Source organism: Chiloscyllium punctatum, chromosome 34, assembly GCF_047496795.1.
Source record: "Chiloscyllium punctatum isolate Juve2018m chromosome 34, sChiPun1.3, whole genome shotgun sequence".
Taxonomy (NCBI): domain Eukaryota; kingdom Metazoa; phylum Chordata; class Chondrichthyes; order Orectolobiformes; family Hemiscylliidae; genus Chiloscyllium; species Chiloscyllium punctatum.
Window position 1 is genome coordinate 44,549,421 of NC_092772.1, and position 20,387 is coordinate 44,569,807.

Below are 20,387 nucleotides of genomic sequence, written 5' to 3' on the forward strand. Positions count from 1 at the left end.
TTCTGTCCTGGTCTGGGACTGTTTTACAGGGACAGTGTAGAAACAGCTTTACTCTGTATCTGTCAGATTATTTCAAGATTCAAATAGTAAAGGGAGCTTTAATCTGAAAATACAAATGAAGCATAAACTAAAACAAAGGCTCAGTGTTGTCGTTCTGACTGGGGTCAGTTTGCAAGGTTGGCGGGTGGTGATTTTCTGACACACAGACACACACCCAGTCTAGGTTCACTTCATTCACACAGGCTGAGATTAAAGAAAACATTCCACTTTCTCACCTCATCAATCATTCACACTCTCTAATACAACAGCAGAAACTGGGATGGTGTTGCCCTTAAGTTTTACCTGGGCATCATTATAACTTACAGTTAACAAAATTGGTTAACAACGTTGGTCGGTGAGCTCAGATTGTCAGAGCGTGGTGCTAATAACGCCAATGTCGTGGGTTCAATCCCCACACTGACCAAGTATAAGGCCGAGGTTGGCAAGCGTGTGATGTTTACGGTGCCGTGTCAGGGTTGGTGATTACTTTAAAAGTGGCAGCACGGTGGCTCAGTGGTTAGCACTGCTGACTCAAGTACCAGGGTCCCAGGTTCAACTGCAGCGTCGGGTGACCGTCTGTGTGGACTTTGCATATTCTCCCCGTGTCTGCATGAGTTTCCTCACACAGTCCAAAGATGTGCAAGTCAGGTAAATTGGCCATGCTAAATTGCCCATAGTGTTAGGTGCATCAGTCAGAGGGAAATGGGTCTGGATGGGTTACTCTTCGGAGGGTTGGTGTGGACTTGTTGGGCTGAAGGGCCTGTTTCTACACTGTAGGGAATCTAATCTAATCTAATCAAAATAAAGTGTGCACACATTGACTAACTTGCCAATGAGTGAGTAATGATTAATTATGCAAAGTACAACCAGTCAATAGTGTTCTGTTCTATACAACTATACAAAACGTTATGTGCATCAATCACAGAAACATGAAACAACAACGGGCAATCAAAAGGGAATGATTTGGAAAGATCCGCTCTCATTCTTAGTAGAAGTAATGGATCCACTCTGCTCTCTCAGGATCGGATGTGAGATTGGTCAATTCAGACGATCGTTGCTCTGGAAGAGTGGAAATCTTTCACAATGGAAGTTGGGGCACAGTTTGTGATGATGGCTGGGATTTGACAGATGCCACTGTTCTTTGCAAGGAGCTGCAATGTGGACCCGCCCTGTCAGTGCACGGTAGCGCTCGGTTTGGACAAGGCACTGACAAGATTTGGATGGATGATGTTTCCTGCGGGGGGACAGAGTCCCATCTCCGGTTTTGCTCCTTCTCTGGTTGGGGAACCCACAACTGTGGTCATGGTGAGGATGCAGGTGTGATCTGTTACCCAGGTAAGACCTAGCCGTACAAATGAATGAATACCTTCTGTATAACTCAGTATCCTAAATGGAATCAGAAATCAAAGCAGGGCTGCAGGTAAGTTTGTAGGATGTTTGCTTTTGCTTAACTGAAAGAATACATAAAGAAATCTTTACTCTGTACCTGCCCGTGTCCTTTTTAATGAGGGTTGTCCCTGGCCCCGTTCTGTCCCTTTTCTGGGTTTGTTTGATGGGGTGAGTGTTGAGGAGGCATAACTTGTCTGACTTGCCTCTAACCTGAGAGAAGTAGACGAGGGTTGTATAAAGGTAACTTTAATGCCATGCTACCGCCTGACCTGGGATGGTTTAAATGAGGGACAGTTTCTTGGGAGCTGTTCATTTTACTTTAAACAGTGCAGCAATAAAGGTAGCATTACTCTCCATCTAACCCCATGTTGTGTACACAATCACAGTGTTTGATGGGGGATTGTAACAAGGCAGCTTTTCTTTGAAGATAAAAGTGGAGAGGTTCTTTACTCCACATCTAAACCCATGTTGTCCATGTCTTGGGAGTGTTTGATGAGGACATTGTAGAGACAGCATTACACTGTATCTAACCCTATGCTGTGCTAGCCTGGGAGGTTGATGGGGGGAACATTGAAAGAGCTTTACACTGTACCTAAGCCTATGCTGTCCTGGCCAGGGACTGTTTGATGGGGACTGTGTATCTAACCCCATGCTGTCCTATCCTGGGACTGTTTGATGGGGACACGGCAGAAAGACCTGTATGTGTCAGATTACTTCAAGATTCAAACAGTAAAGGGAGCTTTAATCTGAAAATACAAGTAAAGCATCAAGTAAAATAAAAGCTAGGTGTTGTCTTCCTGACTGGTGTCAGTTAGTAAGGTTGGCTGGATGGTGGTTTTCCGATACACGAACACACACCCAGCGTGGGTTCGCTTCATTCACACAGGCTGAGATCAAAGAAAACACTCCACTTTCTCACCTCATCAATTGTTCACTCTCTCTAATAAAAGAGCAGAAACTGGGATTGTGTTGCGCTTAAGTTTTACCTGGGCATCATTATAACTTACAGCTATCAAAATAAAGTGTGCACACATTGACTAACTTGCCAATGAGTGAGCAATGAATAGTGATGGAAAGTACAACCAATCAATGATATTCTGTTCTATACAACGATATAAAACGTATGTGTGTCAATCACAGAAATTCGAAACAACAACAGGCAATCAAAAGGGAATGATTTGGAAAGGTCCGCTCTCATTGTCAGTAGGAGTAATGGATCCACTCTGTTCTCTCAGGATCGGATGTGAGATTGGTCAATTCAGACGATCGTTGCTCTGGAAGAGTTGAAATTTTTCACAATGGAAGTTGGGGCACGGTTTGTGATGATGGCTGGGATTTGACAGATGCCACTGTTCTTTGCAAGGAGCTGCAATGTGGACCCGCTCTATCAGTGCATGGTAGCGCTCGGTTCGGACAAGGCACCGACAAGATTTGGATGGATGATGTTTCCTGTAAGGGGACAGAGTCCCATCTCCGATCTTGCTCCTTCCCTGGTTGGGGAACCCACAACTGTGGTCATGGTGAGGATGCAGGTGTAATCTGTTACCCAGGTAAGAGTCCAGCTGTACAACTGAAATGATATCTTCTGGGATCAGATATCACAGCAAGGATACAGGAAAAAAATGAAAGATGTTTGCTTTTGCTTAAATGAAAGATTATGTAAAGAAATCTTTACTCTGTATCTGCCCGTGTCCTGGAGAGTTTTAATGGGGATTGTCCCTGCCCACGTTCTGTCCCGGGCCTGGGTGTGTTTGATGCAGTCAGTGTAGAGGATGCATGACTCTGTATCTTGCCTGAGTTCTCACTATCCTGAGAATAGTAAATGAGGATTGTGTAAAGGTAACTTTAATACCAGGTTGCCCCTGTCCTGGGAGTGTTTAACGAGAGACAGTTTAGTAGGAGCTTGACATTTTAATTACAATGGTACATGAGTCCTGAATTTTGGTTTATAAAAATAAAGTTAGCATTACTCTGTATCTAACGCCATGTTGTGCATGCCTTCACCGTGTTTCATGGGGGACTGTGAGTGGTAGCTTTACTTTTCAGGTAAAAATGGACAGATTCGTTTACTCCACATCTAAACCCATGTTATCCCTGTCCTGGGAGTCTTAGATGGGACAGAGTAGCAAAAGCTTTCCACTGTATCTAACCCGATGCTATCCTGGCCTGGGAGTATTTGATTGGGACAGTGTGGAAAGAGTTTTACACTGTATCTGTCAGATTACTTCAAGACTCAAACAGTAAAGGGAGCTTTAATATGAAACTACAAATAAGCATAAAGTAAAACAAAGGTTCAGAGTTGTCTTCCTATAGTTGGCTGGATGGTGGTTTTCACACACATAGACAGACACCCAATGTGGGTTCATTTCATTCACACAGGCTGAGATCCAAGAAAACATTCCACTTTCTTATGTCATCAATCATTCACTTTCGCTAATAAAAGACCAGAAACTGGGATTGTTTTGCCCTTAGGTTTTACCTGTGCATCATTATAAGTTACAGTTAACAAAATAAAGTGTGCACACATTGACTAAGTTGGGAATGAGTGAGCAATGACTAATAACGGAAAACTACAACCAGTCAATGGTGTTCTGTTCTCTACATCTATGTAACACATATGTATGTTAATCACAGAAATATGAAACAACAACAGGCAATCAAAAGGGAATGATTTGGAAAGGTCTATTCTCATTCTCAGGAGAAGTAATGGATCCACTCTGTTGTCTCAGGATCGAATGCGAGATTGGTCAATTCAGACGATCGTTGCTCTGGAAGAGTGGAAATCTTTCACAATGGAAGTTGGGGCACGGTTTGCGATGATGGCTGGGATTTGACAGATGCCACTGTTCTTTGCAAGGAGCTGCAATGTGGACACGCCCTATCAGTGCACAGTAGCGCACGGTTTGGACCAGGTACCGGCAAGATTTGGATGGATGATGTTTCCTGCAATGGGACAGAGTCCAATCTCCGGTTTTGTCCCTTCTCTGGTTGGGGAACCCACAACTGTGGTCATGGTGAGGATTCAGGTGTAATCTGCACCTCAGGTAAGAGCCCAGCTCTACAGAAGAATGAATACATTCTGCACAACTCAGTTTCCTTAATAGTTTCAGAAATCAGAGCGAGGATATATGACAGTATTGAAAGAGGTTTGCTTTTGCTTAACTGAAAGAATGTTGGAAGGAGAAAGTATAAAGAAAATTTACTCTGTATCTACCCGAATCCAGGGGCCTTTAAATGGGGGATGTCCCTGCCCCCATTCTGCCCCTGTACTGGGAGTGTTCAATGGGGTCAGTGTCGAGGACGCATAACACTATATCTTGCCTCAGTTGTCTCTATTCTGGAATAGTAGATGAGGGTTGTGTAAAGGTAACTTTAGATCCATTCCATCCCTGTCCGGGGAGTGTTAAATGAGGGACAGTTTAGAGGGAGCATTTCAATTAAATCAGTACAGGAGTCCTTATTTTCAATTTATAATAACAGAGGTAGCATTACTCTGTATCTAACCCCATGTTGTGTACGCTTTCACAGTGTTTGATGGGAGACTGTGACATAGCAGCTTTTCTTTTAAGTAAAAAGTGGACAGAATCTTTATTTTACTTCTAAACCAATGTTATCCCATGTCCTAGGACTGTTTGATGGGGCAGCGTAGAAAGAGCTTTAAACTGTATTTAACCCCATGCTGTCCTGGCCTGAGAGTGCTTGATGGACAAGTGCAGAAAGAGCTTTACTCTGTACCTGTCAGATTATTTCAAGATTCAAACAGTAAAGGGAGCTTTAATCTGAAAATACAAATAAACATAAAGGAAAACAAAGGCTTAGTGTTGTCTTCATAAGGTTGGCTGGGTGGTGATTTTCCAATACACAGACACAAACCCAGTCTGGGTTCACTTCACTCACACAGGCTGAGATTAAAGAAAAGATTCCACTTTCTCACCTCATCTTATAAAAGAGCAAAAACTGGGATTGTGTTGCCCTTACGTTTTACCTGTGTATCATTATTACTTACAGTTAACAAAATAAAGTGTGCACACATTGACTAAATTGGCAATGAGTGAGCAACAATTAATGATGGAAGTTACTAGTCAATGATGTTCTGTTCTATACATAGAACATAGAACATAGAAGAATACAGCGCAGTACAGGCCCTTCGGCCCTCGATGTTGCGCCGATCAAAGCCCACCTAACCTACACTAACCCACTATCCTCCATATACCTATCCAATGCCCGCTTAAATACCCATAAAGAGGGAGAGTCCACTACTGCTACTGGCAGGGCATTCCATGAACTTACGACTCGCTGAGTGAAGAACCTACCCCTAACATCAGTCCTATATCTACCCCCCCTTAATTTAAAGCTATGCCCCCTTGTAATAGCTGACTCCATACGTGGAAAAAGGTTCTCACTGTCAACCCTATCTAACCTCCTAATCATCTTGTACACCTCTATCAAGTCACCCCTAAACCTTCTTTTCTCCAATGAAAACAACCCCAAGTGCCTCAGCCTTTCCTCATAGGATCTTCCTACCATACCAGGCAACATCCTGGTAAACTTCCTCTGCACCCGTTCCAGTGCCTCCACATCCTTCCTATGGTATGGCGATCAAAACTGCACACAATATTCCAGATGCGGCCGCACCAGAGTCTTATACAACTGCAGCATGACCTCAGTACTCCGGAACTCAATTCCTCTACCAATAAAAGCCAGTACGCCATATGCCTTCTTCACTGCACTATTTACCTGGGTGGCAACTTTCAGAGATCTGTGTACATGGACACCAAGATCCCTCTGCTCTTCCACACTACCAAGTAGTCTACCATTAGCCCAGTAATCCATCTTTTTATTACTCTTACCAAAGTGAATCACTTCACACTTAGCTACATTGAACTCCATTTGCCACCTTTCTGCCCAGCTCTGCAGCTTCTCTATATCCCGCTGCAACCTGCCATATCCTTCCTCACTGTCTACAACTCCTCCGACTTTCGTATCATCCGCAAACTTGCTCACCCAACCTTCTAACCCTTCCTCCAGGTCATTTATAAAAATGACAAACAGCAATGGTCCCAAAACAGATCCTTGCGGAACACCGCTAGTGACGGCACTCCAAGATGAACCTTTGCCATCAACTACTACCCTCTGTCTTCTTCCAGAGAGCCAATTCCTAATCCAAACCTCCAACTCACCCTCAATGCCATATCTCTGTATTTTCTGCAGTAGTCTACCATGGGGGACCTTATCAAACGCCTTACTAAAATCCATATATACCACATCTACCGCTTTCCCTTCATCTACCTCCTTAGTCACCTTCTCAAAGAATTCAATAAGGTTTGTGAGGCACGACCTGCCCTTCACAAAACCATGCTGACTATCCTTGATCACATCATTCTTATCCAGATGTGCATAAATCCTATCCCTTACAATTCTCTCTATATCTATACAAAACGTAAGTATGCCAATCACAGAAACATGAAACAACAACAGGCAAGCAAAAGGGAATGATTTGGAAAGGTCCGTTCTCATTATCAGTAGGAGTAATGGATCCACTCTGTTCTCTCAGGATCGGATGCGAGATTGGTCAATTCAGACGATCGTTGCTCTGGAAGAGTTGAAATCTTTCACAATGGAAGTTGGGGCACGGTTTGTGATGATGGCTGGGATTTGACCGATGCCACTGTTCTTTGCAAGGAGCTGCAATGTGGACCCGCCCAATCAGTGCATGGTAGCGCTCAGTTCGGACAAGGTACCGGCAAGATTTGGATGGATGATGTTTCCTGCAAGGGGACAGAGCCCCATCTCCGGTCTTGCTCCTTCTCTGGTTGGGGAACCCACAACTGTGGTCATGGTGAGGACGCAGGTGTAACCTGTTACCCAGGTAAGAGTCAGCCATACAAATGATTGAATATTTTCTGTACAACTCAGTTTCCTCAAAAGGATCAGAAATCAGAGGAATGTTACAGGAAAGTATTGAAAGATGTTTGCTTTTGCTTAACTGAAAGAATGTTTGATGGGGACTATGTAAAGAAATCTTAAGTCTGTATCTACCCGTGTCCTGGGGTTTTTTAACGGGGGTTGTCCATGTCCAACTTCTGTCCTTCTCCTGGAAATGTTTGATGGGGGTCAACGTTGAGGAAGCATAACTCTGTATCTTGCCTGAGTTGTCTCTATTCTGGGAGTAGTAGATAAGATTGTGTAAAGGTAACTTTAATGCCATGCTGTCCTTGTCCTGGGAGTGTTTAATGAGGGATTATTTACAGGGAGCTTTACATTTTAATTAAAACTGTACAGGAGTCCTTATTTTTAGTTTATACAACTGGAGGTAGCATTACTCTGCATCTAACGCCATATTGTGCATGCCTTCAGAGTGTTTGATGGGGGACTGTGACATGACAGCCTTACTTTTAAGATAGAAGTGGAGAGATTCTTTACTCCACATCTAAACCCATGTTATCTCTGTCTTGGGAGTGTTTGACGAGGACCGTATAGAGGGACCCTTGTACTGTGTCTAATCCCGTGCTGTCCTAGCCTGGGAATGTTTGATGGGGCCAGTGTAGAAAGAGCTTGACTCTGTATCTGTCAGATTACTTCAAGATTCAAACAGTAAAGGAAGCTTTAATCTGAAATACAAATGAAACATAAAATAAAACAAAGGCTCAGTGTTGCCTTCTTGACTGAGGTCAGTTAGTAAGTTTGGCTGGTTGGTGGTTTTTCTGACACACAGGCACGCACCCAGTCTGGGTTCACTTCATTCACACAGGCTGAGACTAAAGAAAATACTCCACTTTCTCACCTCATCAATCATTCGCATTCTCTAACAGAAGAGCAGAAACTGGGATTGTGTTGCCCTTAAGTTTTACCTGGGCATCATTATAACTTACAGTTAACAAAATAAAGTGTGCACACATTGACAAACTTACCAATGAGTGAGCAATGATTAAAGAAGGAAAGTACAACTAGTCAATGGTGTTCTGCTCTATACATCTATCTAAAGCGTATGTGTGTGTGTCAATCACAGACACAGGAAACAACAACAGGCAATCAAAAGGGAATTATTTGGAAAGGTCCAAGCTCATTCTCAGAAGATGTAATGGATTCATTCTGTTCTATCAGGATCAGGTGTGAGATTGGTCAATTCAGACGATCGTTGCTCTGGAAGAGTGGAAATCTTTCACAATGGAAGTTGGGGCACGGTTTGCGATGATGGCTGGGATTTGACAGATGCCACTGTTCTTTGCAAGGAGCTGCAATGTGGACCCGCCCTATCAGTGCACAGTAACGCTCGGTTTGGAGAAGGTACTGGCAAGATTTGGATGGATGATGTTTCCTGCGGGGGGACAGAGTCCCATCTCCGGTCTTGCTCCTTCCCTGGTTGGGGAACCAACAACTGTGGTCATGGTGAGGATGCAGGTGTAATCTGTAACCCAGGTAAGACCCAGTTGTACAAAGGAATGAATATCTTCTGTACAACTCAGTTTCCTTACAAGGATCAGAAATCAGAGCAAGAATATAGGAAAATATTGAAAGATGCTTGCTTTTGCTCAACTGAAAGAATGCTAGATGGAGATTATGTAAAGAAATCTTTCCTCTGTATCTAACGTGTCCCAGGGGTTTTTAATGGGGTCTGTCCCTGCCCATGTTCTCTTCCTGTCCTGGGATTGTATGATGTGCTCAATTTCAAGGAGGCATAATTCTGTACCTTGCCTGAGATGCCTCTATCCTGGGAGCAGGAGATGAGGATTGTGTAGAGCTAACTAATGCCATGCCTGTCCTGGGGCAGTTTAATGAGAGACAATTTAGTGAGAGCTTTACATTTTAATTAGAACAGTACAGAGTACTTAATTTTGGTTTATAAAAATAGAGGTAGCATTACTCTGTATTTAACCACATGTTGTGTACGTCGTCACAGTGTTTGATGGGGGATTGTGACATGCCAGCTTTTCTTTTAAGTTAAAAGTGGAGAGGTTCTTTACTCCACATCTAAACCCACATTGTCCCTGTCCTGGGACTGTTTGATGAGGACAGTGTAAAGAAAATATTGCACTGTATCTAACCCCATGTTTACTGGCCTGGGAGGCTTTCATGGGGATAGGGTGGAATGAGCTTTACACTGTATCTAATCCCATGCTCTCATGGCCTGGCAATGTTTGATGGGGACAATATAGAAAGAGCTTCACACTGTATCAGTCAGATTACTTCAAGATGCAAACAGTAAAGGGAGCTTTAATTTGAAAATACAAATAAAGTATGAAGTAAAACAAAAGCTCTATGCTGTCGTCCTGACTGGGATCAGTTTGCAAGGTTGGCTGGATGGTGGTTTTCCGACACACAGACACACACCCAGTGTACATTCACTTCATTCACACAGACCGAGATCAAAGTAAAAAATTCCACTTTCTCACATCAGCAATCATTCACTCTCTCTAATAAAAGAACAGAAACTGTGATAGTGTTGCCCTTAAGTTTTACCTGTGCATCATTATAATTACAGTTAACAAAACAAAGTGTGCACACATTGACAAACTTGCCAATAAGGAGCAATGATTAATGATGCAAAGTACAACTAGTCAATGGTGTTCTGTTCTGTACATCTATATAAAACATATGTGTGTCAACCACAGAAACATGAAACAACAACGGGCAATCGAAAGGGAATGATTTGGAAAGGTCCGCTCTCATTCTCAGTAGAAGTAATGGATCCACTCTGTTCTCTTAGGATCGGGTGTGAGATTGGTCAATTCAGACGATGGTTGCTCTGGAAGAGTAGAAATCTTTCACAATGGAAGTTGGGGCACGGTTTGTGATGATGGCTGGGATTTGACAGATGCCACTGTTCTTTGCAAGGAGCTGCAATGTGGACCCGCCCTATCAGTGCATGGTAGCACTCAGTTTGGACCAGGTACCGGCAAGATTTGGATGGATGATGTTTCCTGCGAGGGGACAGAGTCCCAACTCCGGTCTTGCTCCTTCTCTGGTTGGGGAACCCACAACTGTGGTCATGGTGAGGATGCAGGTGTAATCTGTAACCCAGGTAAGAGACCAGCTGTACAAATGAATGAATATTTTCTGTCCAACTCAATTTCCTTAAAAGGATCAGAAATCGGAGGGATGTGACAGGAAAGCTTTGAAAGCGGTTTGCTTTTGCTTAACTGAAAGAATGTTTACAGGGATTATGTAAAGACGTCTTTACTCTGTATCTATCTACGTCCTAGGGGTTTTTAATGGGGATGTCACTGTCCACGTTCTGTCCATGTCCTGGGAGTGTTTGATGGGGTCAGTGTAGAAGATGCACAATGCTGTATCTTGCTTGAGTTGACTCTATCCTGGGAATAGTAGATGAGAGTTTTGTTAAGGTAACTTTAATGCCTGTCGAGTGAGTGTTTATTGAGTTTAGAGTGGACATTACATTTGAATTAAAACAGTAGAGAAATCCTTATTTTTAGTTTATAAAAATAGAGGTAGCACTACTCTTTATCTAAACACATGTTGTGCATGCCTTCAGAGAGTGTTTGATGGGGGACTGTGACATGACAGCTGTATTTTTAAGTTAAAAGTTGAGAGGTTCTTTACTCCACATCTAAACCCATGTTGTCCCTGTCCTGGGAGTTTTGATGAGGACAGTGTAATGGGACTTTGTACTGTATCTAACCCAGTACTGTCCTGGCCTGGGACAGTACAGAAAGAGCTTTACTCTGTATCTGTCAGATTACTTCAAGAATCAAACAGTAAAGGGAGCTTTAGTCTGAAAATACAAAGAAATACAAATCCTCTGACCAAAAAAAAGCACTCATGTGTTGCTAAGGTAAGGCATTTCAACTGATATTTTTTGTGTATAGTGTGATTGATTAAAGGTTTAGTGTTAGTTGATTAGTTGAATAAGACCATAGAGAAGTACTAGAAAATATTTATTTAATTAATTTGTACAAATTTATGAGTGAAGTAGAGACGGATGGACAGGTGAAGTGCTGTAGCTGTATGATGTGGGAGCTGGCTGATCCCATTGTGAATGGCAGTGACCACATCTGCAGCAAGTGTAGGTCCTGGATCAGAATTGATGATCTGGAATTTGAGCTTCAAACACTGCGACACATCCAGGAGGGGGAGAGGTACCTGGGCACTTTGTTTCAGGAGGCAGTCACACCCAGTAGATTAAGTAATTCAAATTCACTTAGTGATCAGGGACAAACAGGGCGTGACTGTATGTGAGGCATGCAGGGGGATCCTGAGTTCAGAAGTGGAGGAGCCTCAGTCCTTGACCTTGTCCAGCAGTTATGAGATTCTTGCTCCCTGTACACATGAGGGAAAGGGCTATGGACAGGATGACCCAGCTGACCATGGCACCATGGTGCAGAAGGCCATTCAAGGGGAGGGAAAGCAAAAAAGACAAGTAGTTATTATAGGGGATTCCATGATTAAAGGGACAGAGTGCAGGCTATCGCCTACTATCTTGAAAGGATATTGGAGCGGGAGGGAGAAGATCCAGTTGTTGTACTCCATGTTGGCACTAACAACAATGGCAAGGCTAGGAGGGAGGACCTGAGGACTTTTTTGGGGATTATCAAACACTCAGAAGGAAACTGAAGAACAGGTCCTTGAGCGTCATAATCTCTCGATTACTGTCTGAGCCATGTGCTAATTGGCACAGGGATAAGAAAATTAGGGAAGTCATCATGTTGCTAAGAGATTGGAGTGGGAAAGAGGGGTTACATTTCAAGGAACGGGGGAAGTCTGTACTGATGGGACAGTCTCCACCTGAATCGATCTAGAGCCAGTGTTCTAGCGAAAAGGATAAATAGGATAGTCACTAGGACTTTAAACTTATGAGTTGGGGGGAAGGGAAGGGAAATGGAAGGCAACAGGGAGTATGGAGTGAAGTAGAAAGATAAGCAGCAGGTGACCATGTGCAGGGTTTAAGTTCAAGGCAGATTAGGAAACAAGCAAAAAGGAAGGATAATTTAGGATCTATCACTCGTCATGCTGGAAATCATGAGGATAAGAAAATTAGCATTGGGGTACTTTACCTGAATGTTTGTAGTATTTGTAACAAAGTAGATGAATTAACAGCACAAATCAATGCGAATGATTATGATATGGTAGGCATCACAGAGACGTGGTTGAAGGGGCTTCAGGATGGGCAGTTAAACATCAAAAAGACAGGGAGGTGGGCAGAGGGGGTGGGGCTGCCTTGAGTTAAGATTGAAATTAAATCTACGGCACTGAATGACATTGGGTCAGAGGATATGGAGTCTGTGTGGGTGGAGTTCAGGAACCACAAGGGCAAAAAAAACCATAATGGGAGTTATGTACAGACCTCCTAACAGTGGTCAGAATCACGAGCGAAAGATGTACCAAGAAATAGATACGGCATGTCAGAAAGGCAAGGTCATGGTGATCATGGGGGACTTCAATACACAGGTAGACTGGTGGATTCAATGTTGCTGGTGGATTCAAAGAAAGGGAATTCATGGAATGCTTACAGGATAGCTTTTTGGAACAGCATGTGATGGAGCCCACAAGGGAGCAGGCTATTCTGAACTTAGTGCTATGTAATGAGCCAGACTTTAGAAAAGATCTTAAAGTAAGGGAACATTTAGGAGGCAGCCACTATAATATGGTCGAGTTCGGTCTGCAGTTTGAAAGATAGAAGGCAAAATCAAATGTAATGGTGTTACAGTTAAATAAAGACCATTACAGGGGCATGAGAGAGGAACTGACGAAAATCGACTTGAAGCAGAGCCTAGTGGGTAAGACAGTAGAGCAACGATGGCAGAAGTTTCTGGATGTAATAGAGGACACAGTACAGAGTTCATCCCATAGAAAAGAAAGATTATACGGGGTGGAGAGGGTGGGTGGGTGGGGAGTTAGACAGCCATGGAAGGAAGTCAGGAAATGTATCAAAGAAAAAAAGAGAGATCCTATAAAGTGGCTAAGAGCACTAGGAAATCAGAAGATTTGGAAGGCTACAAAATAAAACAGAGGATAACAAAGAGAAATTAGAAAGGAGAGGATCAAATTTGAGGGTCGGCTAGCCAGTAATATTAGAAATTATAGTAAAAGATTCTTTCAATACATAGGAAACAAACAAGAGGCAAAAGTAGACATTGGGTCGCTCCAAATTGATGCAGGAAGGTTCGTGCTGGGAGATAAGGAAATAGCTGAAGAACTTAATAAGTACTTTGCGTCAGTCTTCACAGTGGAAGACATGAGTAATATCCCAACAATTAAGGAGAGTCGGGGGGCAGATTTGAGTATGGTAACCGTTACAAAAGAGAAAGTGCTAGAAAAGCTAAAAGGTCGAAGAATTGATAAATCTCCTGGCCCCGATGGACTACATTCTCAGGTTCTGAGGGAGGTGGCTGAGGAAATAATGGAGAAGTTGATTGTGATCTTTCAAAAGTCACTGGAGTCAGGGAAAGTCCCAGATGATTGAAAAAAAAAACACTATTGTAACACCCTTGTTCAAGTAAGGATCAAGACAAAAGACAAAAAATTACAGGCAGATTAGCCTAACCTCGGTTGCTGGTAAAATTCTAGAATCCATCGTTAAGGATGAGATTTCTAAATTCTTGCAAGTGCAGGGTCGGATTAGAACAAGTCAGCATGCATTAAATAAGGGAAGGTTGTGCCTGACAAACCTGTTAGAATTCTTTGAAAAGGTAGCAGGTAGGTTAGACCAAAGAAACCCACTGGATGTTATCTATCTAGACTTCCAAAAAGCCTTTGGTAAGCTGCCTCACAGTAGGTTGCCGAATAAAGTGAGGGCCCATGGTATTCGAGGTGAGCTACTGGCATGGATTGAGAATTGGCTGTCTGATTGAAGGCAAAGAGTTAGGGTAAAAGGTTCTTTTTCAGAATGGCAGCTGGTTGCAAGTGGTGTCCCACAGGGTTTATTGTTGGGGCCGTAGTGTTCACTTTATATATTAATGATCTGGATGAAGGGACTGGAGGCATTCTGTCGAAGTACATCAATGATACGACATTAGGTGGACAGGCAGATAGTACTGAGGAGGTGAGGAGGCTGCAGAAAGATTTAGACAATTTAGGAGAGTTGTCCAGTAAAATGTCTGGTGAAATTCAACATGAGCAAATGTGAGGTCTTGCATTTTGGGAAAAAGAATACTTGCATGGACTACTTTCTAAATGGTGAGAAAATTCATAAATTTAAAGTAGAAAGAGAGTGAGAGTCCAGGATTCTTTAATGGTTAACTTGCAGATTGAGTCTGTGATTAAGAAAGCAAATGTAATGTTGTTATTTATCTCAAGAGGGTTGGAATATAAAAGCAGCAATGCATTTCTGAGACTTTATAATGCCCTAGTTAGGCCCCATTTAGAATACTGTGTTCAATTTTGGGCCCCACACCTCAAGAAGGACAGATTGGGACTAGAGAGTGTCCAGTGGAGATTTATATGGATGATCCCTGGAATGGTAGGCCTAATATACGATGAACAGCTCAGGATCCTGGGATCGTATTCATGAGAGTTTACAAGGTTGAGGGGAGATCTAATAGAAATTTACAAGATAATGCACGATTTAGAAAGGGTGAATGCTGGGAAGTTGTTTCCATTAGGTGGGGAGACTAGGATCAGTGGGCACTGCCTTAGAATTAGAGGGGGCCAATTTAGAATGGAAATAAGGAGACCTTTCTTCAGCCAGAGTGGTGGGCCTGTGAAATTCATTGCCGCGGAGTGCAGTGGAGGCCGGGAAGTTAAATGTCTTCAAGGCAGAGATTGACAAATTCTTCATCTCGCAAATGATTAAGGGCTACGTGGAGAGTACGACTAAATGGAGTGTTGAAATGCCCATCAGCCATGACCAAATGGTGGAATGGACTTGATGCGCCAAATCTACTCCTGTGTCTTATGGTCTAAATAAAGCATAAAGCAAGGCTCAGTGTTCTCTTCCAGACTGGGGTACATTAGCAAGGTTGGCTGGATGGTGCTTTTCCAATCCACAGACACACACCCAGCATGGGTTCACTTCATTCACACAGGCTGAGATCAAAGAAAAGATGCCACTTTCTCACCTCATCAATCGTTCACATTCTCTAATAAAAGAGCAGAAACTGGGATTATGTTGCCATTAGGTTTTAACTGTGCATCATTATAATTACAGTTAACAAAATAAAATGTGCACACACTGACAAACTTGCCAATGAGTGAGCAATAATTAATGATGGAATGTGTCTCTACATCTATATAAAATGCATGTGTGTCAATCACAGAAACACGAAACAACAATGGGCAATCAAAAGGGAATGATTTTGAAAGTTCCATTCTCATTCTCAGGAGAAGTAATGGATCCACTCTGTTCTCTCAGGATCGGATGTGAGATTGGTCAGTTCAGACGATGGTTGCTCTGGAAGAGTGGAAATCTTTCACAATGGAAGTTGGGGCACGATTTGCGATGATGGCTGGGATTTGACCGATGCCACTGTTCTTTGCAAGGAACTGCAATGTGGACCCGCCCTATCGGTGCACAGTAGCGCTCAGTTTGGACCAGGTACAGGCAAGATTTGGATGGATGATGTTTCCTGCAAGGGGACAGAGTCCCATCTCCGGTCTTGCTCCTTCTCTGGTTGGGGAATCCACAACTGTGATCATAATGAGGATCCAGGTGTAATCTGTTCCTCAGGTAAGAGCTCAGCCATACAAGTGAATGAATACCTTTTGTATAACTCTGATTTCTGATCCTGTTAAAGAAACTGAGCGAGATACAGGAAAGTATTGAAAGAGGTTTGCGTTCGGTTAACTGAAATAATATTTGACGGGGAAAATATAACAATATCTTTATTTCATATCTACCCAAGCCCTGGGGGTTTTTAATGGGGGGGTGGGGGGTGTCCCTGCCCCTGCCCCTGTTCAGTCCCTGGCCTGGGAGTGTTTGATGGGGTCAGTGTCAAGGACGCATAACACAGTATCTTCTGGAGTTGTCTCTATCCTGGGAATAGTAGATGAGGGTTGTGTAAAAGTAACTTTAATGACATGCCGCTCCTGTCCTGGGAGGGTTTAATAAGGGTCAGTTTAAAGGGACAGGAGTCCTTAATTTTAGGATATAAAAAGAGGTAGCATTACTCTGAATCAAACCGCAATTTGTGCATGCCTTCAGAGTGTTTGATGGGCCACTGTGACTAGATCACTTAGTGTGGAAACAGGCCCTTTGGCCCAACAAGTCCACACCAACCCTCCAAAGAGCAACCCACCCAGACCCATTCCCCTACATTTACCCCTTCACCTAACACAATGGGCAATTTGGCATTGCCAATTCACCTAACCTGCACATTTTTGGACTGTGGGAGGAAACCAGAGCACCCAGACGAAACCCATGCAGATACAGGGAGAATGTGCAAACTCCACACAGACTGTTGCCTGAGGCGGGAATTGAACCCGGGTCTCTAGTGCTGTGAGGCAGCAGTGCTAACCACTGTGTCACCGTGACATAACAGCTTTATTTACAAGGTAAAAGTGGAGAGGTTCTTTACTCCACATCTAAACCCATGTTGTTCCTGTCCTGAGTATGTTTGATGAGGACAGTTAAGAGGGAGCTTTGTACTGTATCTAACCCTGTGCTGTCCTGGCGTGGGAGTGTTTGATTGGGAGAGTGTAGAAAGCTTTATTCTGTATCTGTCAGATTAATTCAAGATTCAAACAGTAAAGGGAACTTTAGTCTGAAAATACAAATGAAGCATAAAATAAAACAAAGGCTCAGTCTTGTCATCCTGACTGGGGTCAGTTTGCAAGGTTGGCTGGATGGTGGTTTTCCACACACACCCAGTGTACGTTCACTTCATTCACACAGGCCGAGATCAAAGAAAAGATTCCACTTTCTCACCTCATCAATCATTCGCGCTCTCTAAATGAAGAGCAGAAACTGGGATTGTGTTGCCCTTAAGTTTTACCTGGGCATCATTAAAACTTACAGTTAACAAAATAAAGTGTGCACACATTGACAAACTTACCAATGAGTGAGTAATGATTAATGATGGAAAGTACAACCAGTCAATGGTGTTCTGTTTGCTAAATCTATATAAAACATACGTATGTCAATCTCAGAATCATGAAACAACAACGGGCAATTAAAAGGGAATGATTTGGAAAGTTCCATTCTCATTCTCAGTAGAAGTAATGGATCCACTCTTCTCTCAGGATCAGGTTTGAGATTGGTCAATTCAGACGATCATTGCTCTGGAAGAGTTGAAATCTTTCACAGTGGTAGTTGGGGCACGGTTTGCGATGATGGCTGGGATTTGACCGATGCCACTGTTCTTTGCAAGGAGCTGCAATGTGGACCCGCCCTATCAGTGCATGGTAGTGCTCGGTTTGGACCAGGTGCCGGCAAGATTTGGATGGATGATGTTTCCTGCAAGGGGACAGAGTCCCATCTCCGGTCTTGCTCCTTCCCTGGTTGGGGAAGCCACAACTGTGGTCACGGTGAAGATGCAGGTGTAATCTGTTACCCAGGTAAGAGCCCACCTGTACAACTGAACGGATATCTTCTTTAAAACTCAGGTTCCTATATAGGATCAGCAGTCGCATTGAAAGAGAGAGAGAGAGAGGCAGAGAGGCAGAGAGAGAGAGAGATAGAGAGAGAGAGAGATTGGACGCTATTTAATCTCGAATTATGTAGTACTAATTTGGGTGCAGCTAAAGAAACAGCAAGGGAATAAAGGCACATAAGAGCAAAGAGATTAAGCTAAATGATCAGCTTGATCATTATGAATGTTGGAGCATTCTAAAAAGGCCAAATGGTCTACTCCTGCTCCTAATTTCTGTCATTCTACATTCCTAATATTTCAGTAGACTTGAAATACGGAGACATTTTAAAAAAATGGCAAACGGGTCTCCAATCACACAATTGAGACGCTACCCTTTATAGTTGGCAATAACAAGAACAACCCACACATTAATCACACAGAATACAATTGCAGATTTCTGAAATCTACCTTGCTGATTTTATTCTTTTTAGATTCTTCAATGGAGCCAACAATCTCGGTCAGCCCTTCATTCACACTCTACGTGGCTGGAGATTCACTCACTATTAATTGCACAGTTCCACAGAGCAACTTGACTGGACATCTGGAGTTGCTGAAGGACTCGAATTCTGTCACCATTGGACAAGGAGCCCTGACATATGTCATTGAAAATGTCTCCACCAGTGACCAAGGGAGCTACCAATGTTCCTATCGGATTGAAGTGGCAAAGCAATGGTCACCCAGCTCTCTGAGTCAACCTGTTGAAATTGTTGTTACAAGTGAGTGAGTCTTGTGTCAGTTTTGGAGAAAGTGAGGACTGTAGATGCTGGAGATCAGAGTTGAAAAGTGTGGTGTTGGAAAAGCACAGCTGGTCAGGCAGCATCTCAGGAGCCAGACAGTCAACGGTTTTGAGCAGGAGCTCTTCATCAGGAATTAAGATGCTGCCTGACCAGCTGTATTTCTCCAGCACCACACTTCTCAAACTGTGTCAATTTTGTCAAATTTCCAATTCTTAAACTGTTCCAATGTTTTTCAGACCTATTCTGGGGCGGGATCTCCAAGGTAGGACTGGAATTCATTTTCAGCTGTGCTTTATTTAAGCACACATTGTTCAGAAAATGAAACATTTACTTCTTTTGCTTTATGGTTTCCATGTTTTCTGAGATCGTGACCCCTTGGTTCTTGACTGCCCCTCCATCCGGAACACCATTACTAGGTTTACCCTGTCTAGTCCTGTTATAAGATTTACTAGCTTTTGTTCAAACACCTTATTGCTGGGTCATGTAGTCACATTACAGAAAGATGCCATCACACTGATACTCAGTTTGTCCAAGTCACGCTGAATGTAAGTGGCAAATGTACGGCAGATGCAGTTTAATGCGGATAAGCGAGAGGTTATCCAGTGCGGTGTAAAGTGACAGGAAGGTGGATTATTATCCAAGTGGTGATAGATGGGGAAAGCAGGGAGGTAATAATGAACCTGGGTGTTCCTCCTATACCAATCGCAAATAGTAATCGTTGCCAGTGCAGCAGGCAATGAAGAAAGCAAATGGGATATTGTTCTTCATAGCAAGAGGATTCAGAACCAGGACGGGATAGCTTGATACCACACCTGGACTTGTGTGTGCACTTTGGATCTCCTTATCTGCAGAAGGGTGTTAAACAATCTCTGCAGCCAGAACAAAGTTTTACCAGATTGTTTGCTGGGATGGCAGGACTGATGTATCAGGAGAGACTGGATTGGTTAGGACTATGATCATGGAGTTTAGAAGAACGATGAGGAATCTCATGGAAACTTACAAAATTCTAAAACAACTAGATAAGGATAAACCACAGGAAGGATGTTTCCCGATCACTGGCGGAGTCCAGACCCAAAGTCTAAAGAAGACAGAGTGGAATTGAGAAAAGGACTCATGTCTTCACTCAGAGTGGGGAGTTTATGGGATTCTCTGCCACAGAAAGCGGTCAAGGCCAAAATATTGAAAGCCATTCCAGTTGGAGTAGAATAGATGTTTTAGAGATTACAGTGAGAAAGCAGGGAGCAGTAGACGGAGTTAAATGATGACCCATAATTTTATTGAATTAGCGAAGTAAACTTGAAGGGCTGAATGGCCTATACTTGCTCCAATGTTAAATATTAAAATGAGATTAAATGTTTTATTCGTCAGATCCTGCAGCCCAGCCGAACATCTCCATGACAGCTAACAGCAAATCAGTCAACATCAGCTGCACAGTTCCAGACGGTGTCCCCACTGGCCGCTTTCAGTTGCTAAAGGACACGATTCACATCATCAATAGCACCATTAGCCAGCAGTCTTTCACGTACACCATTCCAAACATTACTGTCAGCAACCAGGGCCAGTACACATGTTCCTACAAGATCCAAGTTTCAGATCGTTGGGTACCATCATTTCAAAGTCGCCCAGTAATTGTCGCATGTGAGTAAGGCTTCCAGTGGCTCTGTTAGATGTTAATATTCGGAAACCATTTCCCAGACCT

General features: G+C 43.1%; 1 protein-coding gene across 1 annotated transcript in view; it reads left to right on the forward strand.

Moving 5' to 3' along the window:
- The first annotated feature begins 425 nt into the window (after window positions 1–425).
- Window positions 426–20,387, forward strand: part of LOC140458805 (scavenger receptor cysteine-rich domain-containing protein DMBT1-like) — a 29,037-nt gene continuing 9,075 nt past the window's right edge. Inside the window, exons 1-11 of the mRNA XM_072553455.1 lie at window positions 426–477; window positions 1,060–1,374; window positions 2,664–2,978; window positions 4,158–4,472; window positions 6,983–7,297; window positions 8,533–8,847; window positions 10,136–10,450; window positions 15,737–16,051; window positions 17,563–17,877; window positions 18,383–18,667; window positions 20,057–20,326. Of these exons, the coding sequence (XP_072409556.1) occupies window positions 1,260–1,374; window positions 2,664–2,978; window positions 4,158–4,472; window positions 6,983–7,297; window positions 8,533–8,847; window positions 10,136–10,450; window positions 15,737–16,051; window positions 17,563–17,877; window positions 18,383–18,667; window positions 20,057–20,326 (2,875 nt within the window). The 5' untranslated portion in view covers window positions 426–477; window positions 1,060–1,259. The remainder of the gene's footprint in view (window positions 478–1,059; window positions 1,375–2,663; window positions 2,979–4,157; window positions 4,473–6,982; window positions 7,298–8,532; window positions 8,848–10,135; window positions 10,451–15,736; window positions 16,052–17,562; window positions 17,878–18,382; window positions 18,668–20,056; window positions 20,327–20,387) is intronic.